We start from the raw sequence: 20380 nt of genomic DNA, 5'->3' as shown, positions 1-20380 counted from the left end.
CAATTTGTTGAAAACACAAGTAGATTTCCCCCCTTCGTTTACTCTAGCAGCATTTAAATAGCTCTTTTCCTATAGTAATTACAAAAGTAATGCAGTGTAATGGTACAGCACAAAAATTGGAGAACACCTCTTTACTTTAACCTTTAAAGATTTGGTGACAGTGACTGTACATAACAAAAAAATGATCTTCAAATAAGTTCATACGACCTTGTTTTAAATTAACAGAACAGAACACAGACATTTGCCCAATAATGTTGACTTGAACAAAGTTATTCATCGTCAAAGCATAAGATAAATTTAAAATACTAATCATGTAACATATTCGGAATATTGATATGAACCCCACAAGAAGTGCAACATTTATGTCTAGCCCCTTCTGAACATGAGGAGAGGAGTACCAAACCGGCCAGAGTGCTGTCCTTTATACAATCAAAGAATGTAAAAATTATATTTGAATATCAGAACTAGAGCTTTGAAGGTTCGTTAGGATATCCTTTATAATTATTTACCCGAGCACATTTGTGTTGTTCATGTTGTACATTTTGTTACCATTGTGAGTAGCAAGATATCTCTAGGTGAGATAACCTTTCTTCGCTTTGAACAAGATTGTGGTTATTAATGAAGTCATGTGGTTAAAATTTCCCAGTTGTGTGTTGGCCACATAGTCGTTCCAATTGCAAGGCGGTGTCTCACCATGTTCCTTTATTGTGGTTCTGTGTCTATACATATTTTGTATGTGTGTGTAAATGTGTAAATTATTTGCACATCCATACTCAAGTTGCTGTGGGGATTCTTTTCGGAGAGACGTCGTTCCTAGAACGTGGCTACTACTATTAAAGTTCTGTCCTTACTTTTAAATTGACAAGACAACTACATGATGATTTAATCAGCCTTCATTTTGTATACTTCACGTTACGCATAGTACAAGTTTTGATAACCTGCTTCGAAAATTTCAAATTCGCCATTTCACCGCTGCTTGCTGCAAAATATCGTTCGGTTCTGGTAACACGTTTGCATTAACATGTTTAATATTCTTTTTACTGATTGAGAAAAGTATTGAGAACGTCTGGCAAGAAATGCACTCATTTTCTTGTCTTCAACGCATTTTATTTTATTAAAATTCATCAAGTTATAAAAAAAAGTCATAAGCAAAAATGTTACCTGAATCGATCTATATTTCCCGTTTGTACGATACCGAAACGTAGCGTGGGTAAGCTGCCCTGTTCCTAGTCCATTGAGCAATAACAGTTTCGTTTTAAATCCCTACTTACACGGCTTTATTCTACTAAAAAGTGAATAAACACACGCATTTCATGCTATGTCTCATGTTTTCGCTGAAGTTTTTTTTGTTCAGATGACAAATACATCAAATGTAATCTTTCCTTGTTTTCCCGTCGGTGCAGAAAGTAGGAATTCTATATGAACAGTTGGGGAAGTTCACATGGAAGCTCTAGAGAAGGGTAGGCACTTGTGTAAATTATACCTACTCCCACCAGTAAAGTAACCGACCAATCAAAAGTTGGGCCCTGGAAATATGTAAAACTTATTTTTCCCTGCACATTGAGCGTTGTGATGAAAAGCAAGGAACCAGTAAACCCTATCACGCCGTGGTGTTTGCAGAGTTCAGCTCTTCAACAGGGAAGGTATGATTGGTGTACTAACTTATACCGTTTAAATGGGTTATCGAGCATAGAATCGGTCTCGTCTCTACCCTAGAGCTTCCATGTGAAAATACCCTACGAGTTGTAAAAAATCGACTTTTTTGCTGGATCAAATAACTGGACCAAAACCAGATTTAGATTTGATAACGTTGTTTTAAGTGCGTGTGTTCGGGTTTAGTGTCTTTCTTCAACAGTTTCAGATGTATAAACGACGGTGTTGTGAACACATTTTCCAACTTTATAGTGCTGCCTCACTAGAATATTACGCCACAGACATGTGTCATGATACCCCTAGCACATACTGCCGCCGGGCGTATCAATCCTAGATCTTTCCTCTTAATGCTGAACATCAAGCGAGGAAGCTTCAAGTACTATATTTTACGTTTTTATGGCCAGGGAGCGAACCAAAGATATACCACTAGGCTACCGAGGATGTCAACGTTGACTTGAAGCAAGGTTTGATGGTGCATACGTGTTTCAAATATTTTTTTCACAGGTATTTAATCGACATCACTTTAGATTATAATATTTTTATGGCTGACAGTAGATGTTGATGTTGATTCTGATTTGACTAATGAACACGCCGAGGAACTAGAGATAATAACTACTCTGGTCAAATATATGGAATTTTACAACTCCTACACGGCACTTAAAGGCTGCTGTAAATATATAAAGAAGATCTTCTCGTTACAGCAAACGCAACTAAGCGAAATAATAGTAGACCGGGACAGTTCAGGAGAGTAAGTGACCAAAGCCAAAAAGTCAAATGTCACTTAACGCCAACTTAAGCGAAACTGCATTATAATGAATATTAAATAGACTCAACGAACAAAAAAAAATGAAATTCAAAAACACAAAGTCAACAACATTGTAGTAGTTAGTGTTGCAAATCAGGTATAATTCAATATAATACAATCGTATCTGATCTTTTAAAGTTTGAAACATGCACCCTATATAACAACGCGAATGTTCGTCTCAAAAACAGCGTGTTTTTTTTTTCCCGTTGAACAGACCACCCTCGATGCTTTTACAGAATCTGTTTTATGTGCTCTTACTGGTCGAAAAAAAGCAACACGAAGTGTGGCAATTAATTCATGGTTTCTTCTGACCCTGTTCGCAACCCTTATTGTTCCGAGGGAATAAATTATTTCATTGAGATGTTTAAACGGAACTTTATTAATGTTTTAAGGATGTACACCTTATATGTAGACTTATAAAGTCTGTTGAGATCAAATAATCTGTAATATAACGTGAATTGCATATTATTTTGTTCTCTCAGTTTCTAGACATTATTTAATGAAAAAAAATGTAAACTTTCCGGTAAGCGACAACAGATTAGAAAAATGTATGACCGGGAACCGATACAAATACTTTACTTAGATATAAAGGAACAAAATACTCGAAAGACATGTAAATATTCTTTCTTAATAGTTATGACCATAGCAAACCTACATTTGCTTCCGTTAGGCTTAAGAATTAACGAAATAAAATAATTGTGAACTAAAAACGCAAATTTCGATGATTTTCTTATCATAATCTAACTTTAATCCAGTGGTGGAACTTACTACTTATGTATTAAAAGTAATTGATAACCTTACAATTTGTCATTAAGTAATATAGGGTATGTGATGATCATGAAGGAATAAAAGCAATGTCAGAGATCATTCATTTCTTTTTTTTATTACTCCTGATATGTGTTAGTATATGTTTGTATTTCCCAAACAAAGCACTGTTGTACAATACGTCACCGTAAAACATTTCAAGTTGACTTGACAAGTTCTGAAAAAAATCCCCATAGTAGTTTCATTATTCACTAGAACCATATTACACTCAATAATATTACAAGTTCGTTTGAATCCATATTCGCTATTATCACTGATTATCAGAAGCGGTCATTTCGGGTCCGTTTCAATATTGTACTACATGGATAAATTCTTATCATTTTGAGCATCCCCGTATACTATGATCACATTTAAGAGTTTATATATTCTTTGATATAAAAGCATGATTTAAGAACAATACTCTTACATTTCTATTGAAAACCCTAAAGCATCAGTCTGTTTCTTCAACAAAATAACATGCCGCTCAGTGTGACTTGAGTATAGCCGAGAGTTGGATGAAGAAACGCGAGACAATTACTTATGCAGTATAGTTTTAAAACAGACCTATACACTATGCATAACATTAATGACAAGCCCTGCATATGAAAACAGACAAATACCTGCCACAAGGGTACCGAAGGTAGCTTAATTCTTTATCTTCCTACTTCTGTACAAGCATTTGTAATTCCAACCTTTTTGAAAACACTTTCAAATTCATGTCATTCGAAAATCAATAAAAATATAGATATGGAAGTCTATATAAAGATAACGTTTTATGTCATTATAGAATATATAAGCCGCGCCAAAAGAAAACCAACATAGTGCGTTTGCGACCAGCATGGATCCAGACCAACCTGCGCATCCGCGCAGTCTGGTCAGCATCCATGCTGTTCGCTAACGGTTTCTCTACTTGCAATAGGCTTTGAAAGCTAACAGTATGGATCCTGACCAGACTGCGCGAATCCATGCTGGTCGCAAACGCACTATATTGGTTCTCTTATGGCGCGGCTCATATACTGAATTAACAAAAACGAAAACAATATACGTCTTACTTTAGTTGTGAATATAGTAACAGGATGAGGAATTTCAGAAACACTCAGCATGTAAATACACGACTTCAGTAGCACCTGACAACAGGTAATGATATTTTAGCTGTACAATAAACTTGAATATATTTTAACTTCTTACACACCAACTCCGCTTTTTAAAGATAGCATCAGGTGTTATTTTATGAATATAAAGTAATTAAAATGCGCCCTCTAGTGTTACTTTTTACACAGTTTATAAATTTACATCGAGAGGACTAATGTAATTGATTTTCGACAAGTCTTCTTTGGAGAGAATTTGATGTTTTCTCAGCTTCGGCTTTGTCGCCTCTTTTATTCTCTGAAAAAAAAGAAGTTCAGTATTTACATGTTTACAACCAGTATCTTCGCAATAAATGCTGCTTTTACCAAATATAGGTAGAAACTGTTAAATATGAAGGTGTGCTTGTAAACCCCAGTGGGACTCAAACCCACGACCTCAGGGTTCAGCGGCCAAATTTTTCGCCACTACCACTCCCCTTCCTTTTCAGCTTTTATTGAAAACGTCTAACAATTCTTAACTAAGAAAACAATGAAAATCTATAGCTTAGATTTTTGGTAATAATTCACGAAGGACTATTTCCATGATATTAAATTGCAATTACTCAAATTAGTCACCGTAATATCGTGAACAATATAATAGTCAAAGTAAAATAAAACGGAAAATATTTCAAGTCTATATACCAAAACATTGTATTACGCATTTCATTACACAATAAAGTCGTGTCTTATTAATATCATAATAATAAAAAAATACCTCAAGTAGTGTTCCATCAGCTTGGTAAATTCTATAGCAACCAACAATGGGAATCCATATAATGGACGCCACAGCCATAACCCAACCTATGCCTATTGCCCATTGCGGATAATGGTATTCAACAGATTTCCGATCGTACGTCAGTTCAGAATACGATATTACACCAACAGTGAAGAGGAACTGAAATAAAATAATAAAATGGTAGAATTATATACACTTTTTGGTAGTGAAGAAGTTTGTTGAGAAACCAACGCATAAAAGCATGTTATTTACACTCCTATCTTCATGCACTGAGTAGACAAAAGCTGTCGGTATTTAGCACCAAGGAAGTATTGAACTGATATTCATCTTCGTCACGAAACGCTTACCTTATATTAACCCTAACCTCATGTTTTAGTGAGGAGATCAATCGCAAAAAATCCCTATTGTGGTTCTGTTATGTATTTATTCAAAATTGTAACATGTGATCATAATATTTACACATATTTAAGTTCCCTGAGTGCCTAATTCATATCATATTTTCACTGGAGGTATTTTTAAATTTGATTTTCCTCTCCTGGTTATCCAAAAAAAATGATGGAGTTATCTTGGCAAGTAGAAAATTAATAAACATACATGTACTTAGATTCGGGAATGAAATGGGTGAAAGAACTTATGTATTATATTTGTCAAAATTATTGCATTTTCAACAAACTCACTAGAAATGAGTCAGTAACATTATTAACGCTTCCTATTGCCTCTCTTGGTTGCGCAACCGAGATAAATTGGACATAAGTTTAGTCCTAAGCAACAGGGTTTTAAAACGTTTTGCTCAGATTGTTGAAATATCCCGATGTCTATCAAATGGAAAGGTAAAACTAGAAATTATTTTGAAGTCGAATGAAATACTTTTTACAGACTTTATATATAATGAGAGTAGTTACGAAATTTTATAATAATAAAAAAATTACAATAAATAAACATAAAAGTCATATCTTAAAGGGATTTTACTATATGAAATGTATCTTGTTTGTTTTTTTTTTTTTAAATAAATCTCCAATAGATTATGCGGGAAATGAAAAACATCATAGATTGTTGTTTAAATGTGACTGACTACCTGACAGTATAAAGAACCATAGATTGTCATTGCATAAACACACATGCAAGCAAGCATTTTCTGTACAGCTTAATTGTCTGTAGAGTATCAACTTTCTTTAATGAATCAACCTTTAAGATGTAACATTTTGTACTCCCTCATCACGCATTTGTCACGCAGGAAGTGGCTGGACACAAGGAAGGGTAACACTGACAGATGCAAATTTGACAATTTAATGTAACACTTATATCCTTAAAAAGTATGAAAACCACAACTTTGAGTCCTTAAATAAATCATAAACACTTGTTTGATAGATGATAAATGTCACTGTGACGAAAACTAACAATAAAAGAGAATTTTTTGATTTCCTCAATTTGTTTTAATTATATAATATAAAGCTAGCGGAAGTGCAGTCTTCATATTTAGAGACAATATGTTCTACGTGCATGTTTGCATTTAATCAGTTAAGGTAACTGGCACAAATAAATGCACAGATGTCCATACCAGACGCAATGATATAAAGAAAATAAGTGTGTAAGAAGTCTTTAGCTGTACTCGTGCACAAAATATTCCTCCATGAACTCCGAGTCCGTACTTCCGATTATAAGCATGTTAAGTGACATTGCCTGTCCTATTAATCTACCTTATACTGGCAATTAATAGGTACACATATGACTAGTATATCTATTAAAAACTTCCGTTCTTGCTAGTGTGTCTACATTAATTTATAGATTTATAGTCATTGTAAGAATTTCATTAGCCGAAGTTTCTTCAATTTCAGATTTTTGTCCTTTTGACTTACCCGAGTGTAATAGGGCGCTTACATTTATAATGTTCATTTATATCTGAATAAAATTAAGGCGCTTCATTCATACTCGAGTGTAAGGCAATTGCATTTATACTATGACATACATGACGGAATGACTTGTTGTAAGATGACATTCTGTACTGTAATTTGAGTTAATATTTGATCATTCTCCTCAGTTGTATACATACCAAAATAAACAATGGAGTCAAAAAAGACCACAGCAACTTGAACACTGGCAGCACTGGTCGTCCATACATCATTTCCAAGTTTTCATAGAAACGATTTATTCCTGAAACAGTACGGTCTTTGTCAAACATGATAATAATAATAACCTGTATTAACTTCTTGCAAGATAATGATAAACTTTTATGACCGACATAAAAAAGATGAGAAACATTCAGTCAATGTTATTCATTCAAATGAATTGATGTAAAGTAAAACAATGTAAGTGATAATTGTCTAGCTCACTGCATGGAACTGCATAGAGTGCATTATTTTAGACAGACATCCGTCAACATATCATCTCCTTGTGATGGCTATGTCATTATCTAATGAGCTGCCAGCAAAAATATAAATTAATAGTTATAATTTCTATAACTTATTTATCTTTTGTTAAAAACAAACCGTATAAAAACACTTAATTAACATGAGATATGTCAGACAATGATAGCCAGACATGGATAAATGAAAGGTTTACGAGACGTTTCTGTAATGTTGTGTTTGTATTTGCATAAATAGAAGGCACTTACGATCAAAGGCTAAAAGATGACACCTTAATCGTATTTTGCATTACCATAATTTACATAAGTTTTAGTAATTATATTTATTTTATCTATATTGTAAACTCCATTGAACTCTTTTTAAGACTTCGCATAGCTGTATTTTGTGGCTCACTTTCAAATCTCGTATGTAAAAGATAACGGAGAGAGATAATCATAATCATCGAAATTTATCTAAATACCCAGACCTGTCTAATGATATACTACTACATTCTTTTGTGAAACTAATAAATGGTGAGCACTTTAAAAAGGCACTTTGTCCATCTTAAATTCCATAGTGACCATCACGTTTAAACAACGCAGCGAAACACGACCACATAGGTATGAATAGGTGCATATTGATATGGATGAATGTAAACACAAATAACAGACTCAGTAAAACACAAGGCAAAGGAAACAAAACAAAGAACTTATCAGTACGGTACCCTTGCTGAAGACATTTATTGGAATTATACATATGTTACATATATTAACCTCCTCAACAACTCAACACGCTCCAGCAAATTTGATTTAGTAGATATATACAGACAATACATAATGCACTTGCTACAACCTCATTTATATAAGACAAATTCACAATACTTAATATAAAATTTCTTTTCTTCTCGAAGATTATAGTATTGATAATATCATCATATGCAGAAAATTGTTAACAAGAAACGATGCAATACTGTCAGAGTTATTTAATTGGAGCTTCTTGGAATAAATGGTTTCGACCATTGAGAAAAAAAATGAAAAAATATCATCCAGAAAGCGTGGTGTGCTATTAATTAAGATAAGAATTTCTGATCATATATCTAGAGAAAGGCTTAACATTAAAAACGTAAATCTGCAATATGTGGTGCACAATGACGAAAACTATTTTCCCCAAACCCGAGATAACAGTTCTTTAATAAAACGTTACGGGCTTTACCAACTTCGTCAAAGGTCCACTTGATGTAACATTTTATAATATTACTAATTAAAATTTTCAGGAATATATCTCTCTTTCTCTGACAATGCTTTTTAATTGGACCTATTAGTTTGCAATGAAGAAAATGTATTTAATTTTCTATTTCATATTATTGTCATACCATAAACGTAAGAAATGACGATCATTTCTACGAAGGCGATAACGAAGATAGTCCTGCTGACCGAGTAGTAGTCGAACAACTGAAAAACGTATATGCCTCCCTGGTGTGGGAAAAAGAACTTCTGTATAATTAGTAATTACGATAGTCCGACTTTAAAAAGCAAAAGGCATTCAAAGAAGGTTTAATTGCTTAAAACTGAAACAGCAAATGAAACATGGCGATGCATATTGCTTAACATTTTCACAAATATGTTTCTTATTTGTACACGAAGGTCTATCTCATATAAAATTCTAAAATATCAAAATATATTTGTCAAGTTTTATAACCCGATGGAAAGATATATTTATCTTGATGATAATTTCTTTCATCTGACATAAATAAATATCAGTTAAGTAGAGAAAAAGATGCAATGAAACAAAACAAGGATGAGCTTTTAATATTTAGACGAACATTCATTATATTTTGCAAGAAGAATAGATTCATTGATTCTACAATTTATCAAATTCTTGCATAGATAAGTAAACTTTCTGCTTGCTTAACACTATAATATTGATAAATTTTCCATTAAAGAAAAACATACCTGGCAGACCATGGAAAGTCCTACTAAGAACGATACAAAACAGATTATTGCTATCAAAACTTCTCTCCTGTGACCTTTACGGAATGTATTTGGATACAGATCAACCAAACATGTTACAAAGCCCTCCACTCCAACAAACTTAAACGAAAGTAAAACTTGAAAAAGGTAGTATATGCCTTTAATTCCAACCTAACAAAATTTTATACACAACTAGGAATAAATGTATCTAAAAAATATTGCATATCTCACTAAAAAGCATATTTCCCAAGATTTTCTTTCAGTGCACATTTTTAGCAATTTAGAGAACTTAAGACCCATAAAGTATATTTGCGCATTTACTAAATACATCTATTTTTACATTGTAATATGTATTCCGGAACAAACAAATGGACTAGAGAGTCACATCTCCTTTATGCCTTTAGTTAACGCTACTAGTTAAGGTGAAATTGTTCTAAACATTTGTTTCCACCAAGTTTGCTATAGAATGTATTTATGACACTGAAAAACGGTAATGTGAGTGAAAAAAAAAGATACTAAAAAGGAAACAAGAAATTGTTGCTTTTCTACATTATTTCATAATCGTTACATTTGTTTAGAATTATCCGTATTTCAAGCACAAATCGTTATACAGATTACCGTTTTCATTTACACGTCAAACCTGTGCAAAAACCTACCTGACTGTCAAGGCCTAGAAGGATGATCATGAGGAAGAATACTGCTGACCACAATGGAGCTGCTGGCATCTGAGAAACTGCCTCAGGATAAGCAATAAAAGCCAAACCTGGACCTATTAAATATAAAAAAAAACAGTTTAAACACATGAGCGTTTCATATTCTTAACAAAACACTTATCTATTAATCATATTACACACCGTTTCATAATATCTTTAGTGCTTCCTTCTTTGGCATTTGCTTGTTGAAATAATCATGCATGTAACCTCTGTAATGAACTGGAATTATGTCTTCATTAATCACACGTACCTGTCAAATATGTAAAAGAAAAGAATTTATGGGATTGAATTTTCAGGTTTTATTTGTATAATTACAAGTTTAATAATATTTTATCTCGCCATCTTCAAAGTTTCCGGCATTTCTATGGATCAAAAGACGTCAAGTGTTGAACCTATAAATTGTTTTAAAATTGAATTAGCAAACGTCTGAAATAGATTGTTAAACAATGACTGCCTGATAATATTATTGAAACAAAATGTCTGCCGCACTGCATATTTTGTCAGGTGTTGGATCAGTACTAGGAAGAGTATTCGGCTAGATAAAATGGTCTCATAACTTTTTGGTGACCAGATACGGTATATACGCTGTATCTGAAATCCATATCGGGCTCTCACTCCGCTCTCGCCCCAAACAGATTTCCTTGACAGTGTAATTCACGTCCCGGTCACCAAAACGCTTTGAAGGTTATAGCATAATGTAATTTTATATTGTGCTGTAATACATGTATCAATAAATGGTTAAATATATTAAACTACTAACATATATCATTGCAAAAGATAAACTTCTTACTTAAGACGAAAAAGTAAAGGATATAGACATTGCTAAAAGCATTTAACTGACAGTAATTATGCATTTACCTGATTCAGCGACTTGGTCAATAGAAACATTCTGTTTGACAGCCATAAAACCAAGCACTGAGAAGATAACAAAGCCCGACATGATACTTGTAACACTGTTCATGATAGAAAACATGAAGCAATCTCTGAAACATACAAACACACTATCTAAAATTGCAAATTGTAGGATTATTTCAATATTTCAAAGTAATAGAATGTGAACATTCTTTAAATGAAAAACTTGTATGAAAATCAAAACAAACATGCGATTGATGGAACATATAACTGGTATCACTGAGATTATCACAAGGTTATCTTACCTTCTACATCTCAAAACAATTTCAGCTAAATCTGAAACAAATCCTGGTAAGTTTTTAAAGAAAGTTATACAAGAAACATGTCAAGATCTATTTTTGATAAGCAATCTAATATATATCAATAAAACTATGGATTTTTGCTTTTCAACAATTTAGTTTGCAGGACACGTATTGTATCGGAGAAGATGGTCCTATTTGTAAAAGGACAGACATTTAACCTGTACGCATTGTGGTTGAACTTGTTGTAACTTCCAAGAGCTACCAGGATTCCCGAAGATAGCGAGTAAGAATAGAATACTTGGTTTCCAGCATCAGCCCACACCTGGAAAATACATTAAGCTACATGTATTACTGCTTTAAAAATGCCTTTTTTACCAAGCACGTCCATTAAAGCATTTTCGTGCAACAATCTAGGTTATCATTCATGACTGGTTTGCGTCAGTCTCCCAATATCAAAATATTTTTAGTGTAGAAAAATTTGGCAGAAATTCCAGCCCAACATACATAAAGATCTTGATTTCTGATCTGAACAAAGTTTATTCTTCAAGTCTTTGTCTAACTCGGGGCAACGACGGTTGTGGTTTTATAAAGACATTGCCAGAAATTGTTCAAGATGCACAGTGAACTGACAGAGGATATGTTCTTAAGACATTACACACCTTTTCTATACAGCAAGATCCTAAATGTTACAGTGATCTTAGTGATGATACCTGAAATTTTAGAAGTTTAGAAAAGTCTGGTACAAGGTAGTACTTAATGCCATCCATAGCTCCGTCAAGTGTTAAACCTCGGATCAATAGAATAATCATCAGTATGTAGGGACTTGTCACAGTGAAGTACATCACCTATAACAACAAAATTGTCAAAGCATTACAATACTCTTCCGTGTTTAAAATCCTATTTATCTTTTTACTTGATATGGTTTAAGAAGATAATATTTACATAATGTAGCAGTTTGACTTCCCTACTGAAATTTAATCCTCGTTTACCCTCCCAGTCAACTCCCCTTATACAATTTCTATTTATGTATTTGTCATGTAATTTAAATGTACTTGTTGACGGATAATTGAAGAGACCTTTCTGCTTTATCTTTCCACTGCAATTTATATTTGCTTACATTGGGATGTGTGGCTCCTGCTGCGTTGCCTTTGCTCTATGCTTCCAGGAAATCTACCTTTATCATTTTATTTTATTTTTCATATACGGTAGTTTATTAACTGGTGCGATGTACTTCAGGCCTGATAGACACTTTCTTTAAGAGTATTAAACAGTTGAAGGACCGATGCTGAATTGAATTATATTACCAATATTATAAAAGTCATAATATTGTTGAAATAACGTATACTTCTTCATGTTTTCAAAACTGTTATGGTATGACAGACATTTTACTGACTCACTACACATTACACTGTGACTCACTACACATTACACTGTGATATAAGAATAAGTCTGATCCAAAACTATTTTTCGCAGAATAATATAAAATGTTGTTTCCAAGGAAATGTGACGGACTTTGCTGAAATAGATATTAATATATTATACATAGATTATTCTTTTGTAATGATGTATTTCTACCACACTTCATTACCTTGCCAGAGCCTTTGATGCCCTTCCAGATACAGAAGTAAACAACGATCCAGGCTAGAAGTAGACACAGACAAAGATCCCATTTTATCACACCTGGCTGGTCCACACCTTCTGAAATGTCTAGAACTTTCCTCCTGTACAAAAAGATGACGTTGTTTTAACCAGTAAAGCTTAGATTATGTGGAGAAAAGGTATTTATTAACCTTGAAGTAAGTCTTTTTGATTACTTTATTTTAGATTTCACTGCATGTTTCACAAAGCATGGAATACACATTGGTATGAAAGAAATGAGAATAAAACATCGTTTCATTAATACAATTGAAATGGACAGGCTGAACAAGATCTAAAGTGAACTAAATTGTCTGGTGAATAAATTTTGTTAAACAATGCAGGCAATTGCTTGTCTATTTAACTTTTGTGAGTGTTTCAGCTTGATTATTTTATTAACCTGTGCACGTAGAATACTGCAAAAAAATGTAATAAATACGAGGGACTATATCATTGCTTATTCAAAATTATTCTGCTATTTAGAAAAGAGATGTTTTATTTTTATAAATACATACTCCCAAAACTCAGTGACTGGGTCGGACACGTAAGTTTGATTTCTTTTCGCAACAAGACTCGTAATCTCTTGAACTGCACCCAACATTGACGTTTCGTTACAAGACACCATTTCAGTATCTGCTACTGAGATGTTACCGAGGTCCGATACTGTTACGTTAGGGATGACAGTACACTTTTTCTTTGTGATGTACCCCGCTGTGCATTCTGGCGTGTTCCATTCATTGTCGCAGTGAGACCAAGGCAATCGCGTTGTCAAGGAAGCGAAGAAGTAGTAGAAGGCCCAGGAGAGAAGAACGTTGTAGTCACAGTTCACAAGAAAAACAATCACTGCCGCCGCTAACCCTATACCTACAAGAATGAAGACCGAAGACTTTGATCCATCCCTATACACTTAATCCCATATTAAGCTGCAATGTAAACCGACTCGTTGAAAAACCATGTACTTGCAGACTAGCAAAATACATTTTAATATATTAAGTGGACATCGTATGTATATATTAACATTTACAATTTACACTTAGCAATATCCATCTTGATCAAACATCTATAAAAAAAAGTGGACTTCTGACAATGGAAAAAGAGCAGGATTCAAACGTTTGACGGCTAATTTAATTTGGTCTACAACATATTTGTTTCTTTTCAAGATATAAGCAGTATATACAGTTTTGCTTGAATATACACGTTTTACAATAATGTCGAAATATAATAATTATCAACACACTTTAACGAATTGCATGTATAATTTTGATTGACGCTGCCGTTGAAAATAGAAGGTTGCGGGGTGCTTCTGTCTTTAAATGAAATATCAAACTGAGTACATTTTGCCAGATTTGTCAGATTTGTTAGTTGTCAACAACGAAGACTATATTAATTATAAGGACGCATGATTCGTGTGTCTTTACAAACTGTTTTGGACCGTTGAAGTACTTTTACCCTGAACTTTTTTAATGGTACAAGAAACCCTCTGTGTAGTTAAGTTAATGATCCGTGTGTCTCCTTATTTAGATGTATGTTTCAGGTGTAACGTTTTTTGCTACTTATTTCATGTTTAATGATTTAAGCCGTATTTTGCCATGAACTTTTGCCTCATAGCAGTTACGCATAAACTGACATATATTACTTTTGTAACTGACAAGGGTGGTTAAAGATGATGATAGAAATAACAGTTAAACAGAGGAATGACCTTTAAATAGGTATCTTATTTTTCATTATGTCAAGTATAGTAGTAGGATCTACAGACACATATTAAGCTGACAGTAATATTCCCACACACTATGGAAAAAATATACTTGCGACTGCAATAAAATAGACATATTGTTTATATTCTTTTTTTTTTTTTTTTTTTTGATAGTATGTCATGAACCTAACATAGTTCTAATATTGAAAAATTAAATATAATTTTGAAATTATACATGCTGTACTTACCTTGAAAATATGGTTAAAACCTTCGAAAATCTTTGTAATTATCTTGGCGTAACAAACTTACCTTGAAACAGTGGACAAATTTTCCAAGCATTCATGCCGCCCTCAGACATGAACTGCCCTACAGACACTTCAAGGAAGAATGTTGGAATTCCACCAATAATGCAACACAGAAAATATGGAAGCAAGAACGCACCTGCAACACAAAAAATAATGAAAGCAAGGATGCACCACCATTACAGAAAATATGAAAGCATAAACAAACCTGCATAACATCAAGCAAGAACGACACCTGAAATACAGAAAATGAAGCAAAAACACAACCTTCCTGCAATACGGAAAATATGAAAGCAAGATCGCACCTGCAAAATAGAAAATATGAAAACAAGATCGCACCTGCAACATAGGAAATATGAATCAATAAACGCACCTGTAACATAACTATTACGAAAGCAAGAACGCACCTGCAGAAAATATGGATCTTCAAGCAAGAACGCACCTGCAATACAAAAAACATGAATTTAAATGCGCATCTGCATATATTAAAATATTACTTGTAAATTTGTAAAGGTTTGTACTCATTGCAAATCTTTAATACGCATTTTATATGTAAATTTGTTTTTGGTGCATTGTATATTCTCAGGTAAAATTATTTCACGTGGATGTAACAGCAGTTTTAGTATGGAAAACTGTAAATTATAAATTAAGCCAATCGTTCCACACTGATTGTTTCTTTCCTGGACATACTGTAACACACATTCTATCTTGTATTCCTAACATATGAAATCATACATATATCTACTTACTAGATAGATTTTATGAATACAGCCAGAACATTTTTTTCTCTTTTTTTCTTTTTTTTTTTTTTCTTTTCTTTTCTTTTGCAACTTAACACTTTTAAGAACAAAGCTGCACGGCTATTTACCTTACAAAATAAAATCTTTAAACGTGTAGAATGAAATCATTCAAAGTAATAGCAGACTCGGTTCGAACGAGTATGTTCATACGTTTAACATCTGTTGCTACGCTTTGCCTTTCTTCTCAAATGATATAACTTTGTTGTGTTTGCTTTATACGGTTGATATTTCTAGAATATTGAACAACATAACGATATATGCATTACTCTTACGATGACAAGACAATTCCTATGCTTTTAAATCCGATTATATTCTGTAAGAAGCCAGCGTTCACCATTTTAAAACAATGGGGGAAAAGATCTATATGTAGAGAATTCCTAATAACATCTAAATATGGATACAGTCTACGTCAAAATTTACCTCCTCCATTTCTGTAGCAAAGGAAGGGAAATTTCCAAACATTTCCAAGACCAATTGAGAATCCACAACAAGCTATGAGAAAGTCTATCTTTCTGGACCATGTCTCTCGTTTCTTGATTCCACTGCTGTCCTCAGTGCTCTCCTCGTCGTGGGATGTATCAGCATCCGTGATAAATGTTTTCATTTCATTTTCCGACGACGTCACTGAAAACATTGTTAAAATATGCGAATCCGATGAATGAAGAAATATTTATATGCAATTAACAGATACCAGCATCTACCCAAAAACACATTTGCTTACAAATAAAACGGTAACGGAATAGAGTTATGGATAAGAAAATAATATGTTAAACCAGGCTTATTGCACGACATTCAGTAAACCGAGAGATGAACACTTACAATTCTTTTGCATTCATCCCTTGGTATGTACTTAAGGAGAGTACATCACAACCATATTTTTACTATTGAAAAGAATAAAAAAATTAGCTTTTTTTGCGTCCAAATGCAAGCTGTATTGCTAAAATACTTGTCATTCCAACTGTCTGTCGACATCGGCAGTTATAAAATAGGTACATACTCTGAGTGGTCTCAGAGCAGAAGCACATATCAAAGAAGTTTACAAGTCAAGGGTCATGCCTCAACTTAAAATATCTCAATCAGAACGTGACGATAATATGCACAACTAAGTAATCACTCGCGACGTTTGGGGAAGTTCAGCCTTACTGTGTACAACAACTAGAGTATTTCGTGACGTTGGTGTAATTCCTTTTTGTTGTATTGGAGCAGTGGCCCAGATAAGGTAAATAAAACAAATCAAGGGCAATAACTCCAATGAATATCACTGCACGGGAATATGCCGCCACATGCAAAATGATGTTTTGCACTGATCATTCCTGTAAGAGTTGGTGTAATCCTCCCAATAATATAAGAGAATTAGAAGAGTTGTTGATTTAAGGGCGATAACTCTGCTGTAAATCATAGAACCGAAAAATGCCGATAATATGCACAATGAGGCTTGTCACCTTAGTGTAAGGTTTGAAGATTTAGGGAAGGACTGCTAAATAATATAAGAGAAGTTGCCAAAAAACGTCAGAAAATCAAACCGGAAATGCCGACCATATGCGCAACTACACTTGGCAATCATCCCTCTTGTAGAGTTTAGTGTAAATTCGTTAAGTGATGTCGGAGGAGTTGCGTGGACATATTTTATGGACGGACTGACATTTAGACGGAAAGCACTAAATCAATATGTCACTCCACCTCCCACTACATGTGAGAGACATAAATATAAGCGAATAAAATTGATTTAAAGACTGTCGTTTATATTTACTTGATATGCGATTGTTGTCACCAGTGCTTGTGGCCTCGTGCTCTAATGCCTATTTTACAAAATTAACTGTGTTCATTTATAAACATCAACTGTTATTTGAGTTAAAGTCGATACAAACTTAGCCACAGCAGTTTCTTTCAAAACTGTACGCCTTTTTTAAATATTTAGTTTTTTTTCTTTTGCATGTATTCTAGGTAAACGTATATCTAAACCACTTGTCGGCATAAGGCTCGCAGAAATATTTGACACATGCGATTTTGGATGCATTTGTGACAACATTGTCATCGTCTTCTTCACCAATATTTTCAAGTTAGGTGGAAATTCTGGTCAATTTATTATTTTTTAACGATGGTCCGACATTTTCGGATGCTCGATATTCGCTACCGACAACAAAACCTATACCCATGTGCATTGTGCACCGAAATGAACAAGATAATAAACAAAATACGAGCGGTTGTCACGCTTCAGATAGAACAGAATAATTGGCACTAATATTGGTCCTTTATTTATTGTGAATACATGATATACTCGTTAGGAATATCTTTCCTGAACAATTTCTTGAGAAAATATGGATGCTGTACCTTTTCTTTATCTTACAGTGTACCATATTGCCAAAAGAAAAACATAAATTGAATTAACTGATTTATCTCGATACCTATTGAAAATGGAAACTTAAACTTATCGGATAATTATTAATTATTTTTTGTTGAACAACTTGTTTCATATAAAAAAACACACATTTTTCAGTATGCAAAGTGTGCAGTCGTGCTACAGACACGAAAATTAAAGTTAGATAAATCAAAAACAAAAATATCGACTCCAATGTTCTCTATTTCAGTTTTGAAATAACCAGATCTTGATTGAAATAATAATATCTTAAGATGACACCCAGATTATTATGTAAGTGAAGTCATGCGATATTTAAGAAGTACGATTATATTGCAAATGTATACTTTACTTTCCGCTTTAACAATGAGTGAATACATGAAAATGATGTCAGTCGATACTTTTTTTCAAAATTAAAATTAACCTTGTAAGGTAGGATATACCTTTATCTATAAATAATTGTAGCAAAATTGTATACGTTTAACTCTTAAGATATAGACGACCTGCAGAATTAAAGACACAAAAAAAAAGCTTGATAAAAAAAAACTTACAATGAACTATATATTAATACCTGCAGGCTTTATCATGTTAAACTTTCAAAAATATGAAAAACAAATCTGAATTCACAAAACTATTGCTTACAGTACAGTAATTTATATTGTGCATTTAAAAGATTCTGAATTGTTAAATTATAATATATGTACATTATTTCGCAAAAATATGTGCATGACTATATAATGCAAAAGTAAAGAATATTTTTAAGAAGAAAAACAACGCACTAAATATGAAGTCGGGGACAGCAATCAACAGAGCCATTGAGACAATATTTGTTTCTCCATATCTAGAAAAATGCATGGTATGTTAAATGTATTTAACAAATGGAATACTATAATTTTATTTATAATTTTCTAAGATAATGAAATCATTAAGCTTACCTTTACCGTTACTTGTTTCCATGTTCACTTTCTTACTGGTGTTCATGCAAAACAAACATCAGTGATAACCGTTACTCCAACGTGTAACTCCTCGACAAGACAAAACGTAAAAGAACGCCTCAGCGGTTCACGTTAGCTAAATAGCAAACTGCACTCAAGCCAATGTTTAATTGACTATAATTTATGTACACCTTTTACTACGAGTTGTCTGATATAGTCGTACATGACAAAACTGAAATATAATCTACATAAAGTATTTAGCATTTTTACATAAATTACACAATGTTGATATATTAAATAGCGTGTATATTTCCAAAGTTTTTTATTTATGATGAAAGTTATTAAGACTGTAGCAGTAAACAACATCATTATCTAAAATATATTTACAGTCCTTTCCATTGGCCTAAGCAAAATCGCACGAAAACGATACAAATATGGAATGGACTTATGAGTAGAGCCAAAACGCGTATGGATCTGTGCAAAAATCCTTACGATCAAATTTACTTGTGTACGATTTAGCAGTGACGTCATAACAATATGATGTCATATATGTGTTTATTATTATTATTATTATTATTATTATTATTATTGTTATTATACCAGATTTATATAGCGCCCTTTACATGATACGCACGTTCAAAGGCGCTTTACATATAGCAAACGCAGCCACACAGGGCTCGAAATTCATCCTCTACTAATACAGACACAGAGCGATCTGACCTGAGGGACAGAGTGACATAAAGCCTCACCCCACCCCCCACAACCCAACCGCACCCCCAACCCTTATATATAGGGAGAGAAATCCTTCGTGGATACAGATCTGTCTGGCTAACTTAGCCTAGCTCTTAGCGAATAGACAGTCTGGTTCTTTTACGTGCCCGGTGTATAGCACCGATACACGCGAAGCCGTCTTTCCTGGGAAGAACCAGTACAAAGAACAATACAGTACCTCTTAGTTAGGTGGGAGGCACTCGAGAACATCTCAGAAATCTCCATTGCCTGGACAGGGATTCGTGCCCCGGACCTCTGGATAAGGTCATAAAATTAGGATTCTTTTTTATTTAATGACCAAACAAATATTGTCTTTTAAGATGTCACGGTTTTGGAAGTTATCGACTAGGGAATAGTGATATCAACCAAAATCGTAGCCAATATCACTGTTTCAAAGTAGATAAATCCCCATATTGACTTCAATATGAAAAAATATATAACTACATATAAAAAATAATTTCTACGTGCACAGTATCAGAAATGGATATGGGTTTTACTCTTAGGACTATAAACGGAAGTAGATCTATATCGATGATGTATGCATTTGTTAACACTAAGGACAAAAACACAACTGTTACCCATGA

At 33.5% G+C, this 20380-nt stretch overlaps 1 protein-coding gene across 3 annotated transcripts; it reads right to left on the bottom strand.

The window, feature by feature from the left end:
- Positions 1 to 3315: 3315 nt before the first annotated feature.
- On the bottom strand, positions 3316 to 19209 carry LOC123557285 (sodium- and chloride-dependent taurine transporter-like). Of its 3 annotated transcripts, XM_053543643.1 has the most exons (15): positions 19026 to 19204; positions 16155 to 16358; positions 15342 to 15376; positions 14942 to 15073; positions 13455 to 13803; positions 12893 to 13025; positions 12015 to 12149; positions 11523 to 11626; positions 11009 to 11133; positions 10094 to 10206; positions 9420 to 9557; positions 8840 to 8939; positions 7176 to 7276; positions 5105 to 5284; positions 3316 to 4648 (listed from the first exon to the last, which is right to left on the bottom strand). In XM_053543643.1, the coding sequence occupies exons 4-15, from the start codon at positions 14988 to 14990 to the stop codon at positions 4544 to 4546; spliced, it is 1632 nt and encodes a 543-aa protein (XP_053399618.1). In that variant the 5' UTR covers positions 14991 to 15073; positions 15342 to 15376; positions 16155 to 16358; positions 19026 to 19204; the 3' UTR covers positions 3316 to 4543. The 3 variants fall into 3 exon arrangements, 2 of the variants coding, with proteins under 2 accessions (XP_053399618.1, XP_053399617.1); XM_053543642.1 differs by lacking the exon at positions 15342 to 15376 and having other exon boundaries at positions 19026 to 19205; XR_008371011.1 differs by lacking the exons at positions 3316 to 4648; positions 8840 to 8939; positions 15342 to 15376 and having other exon boundaries at positions 5237 to 5284; positions 19026 to 19209.
- Between the last annotated feature and the right edge of the window lie 1171 nt (positions 19210 to 20380).

This window comes from Mercenaria mercenaria, chromosome 5 (assembly GCF_021730395.1).
Source record: "Mercenaria mercenaria strain notata chromosome 5, MADL_Memer_1, whole genome shotgun sequence".
NCBI lineage: Eukaryota > Metazoa > Mollusca > Bivalvia > Venerida > Veneridae > Mercenaria > Mercenaria mercenaria.
Note: the sequence above shows the minus strand (reverse complement) of the source record. Positions and strands in the feature narration are given on the sequence as shown.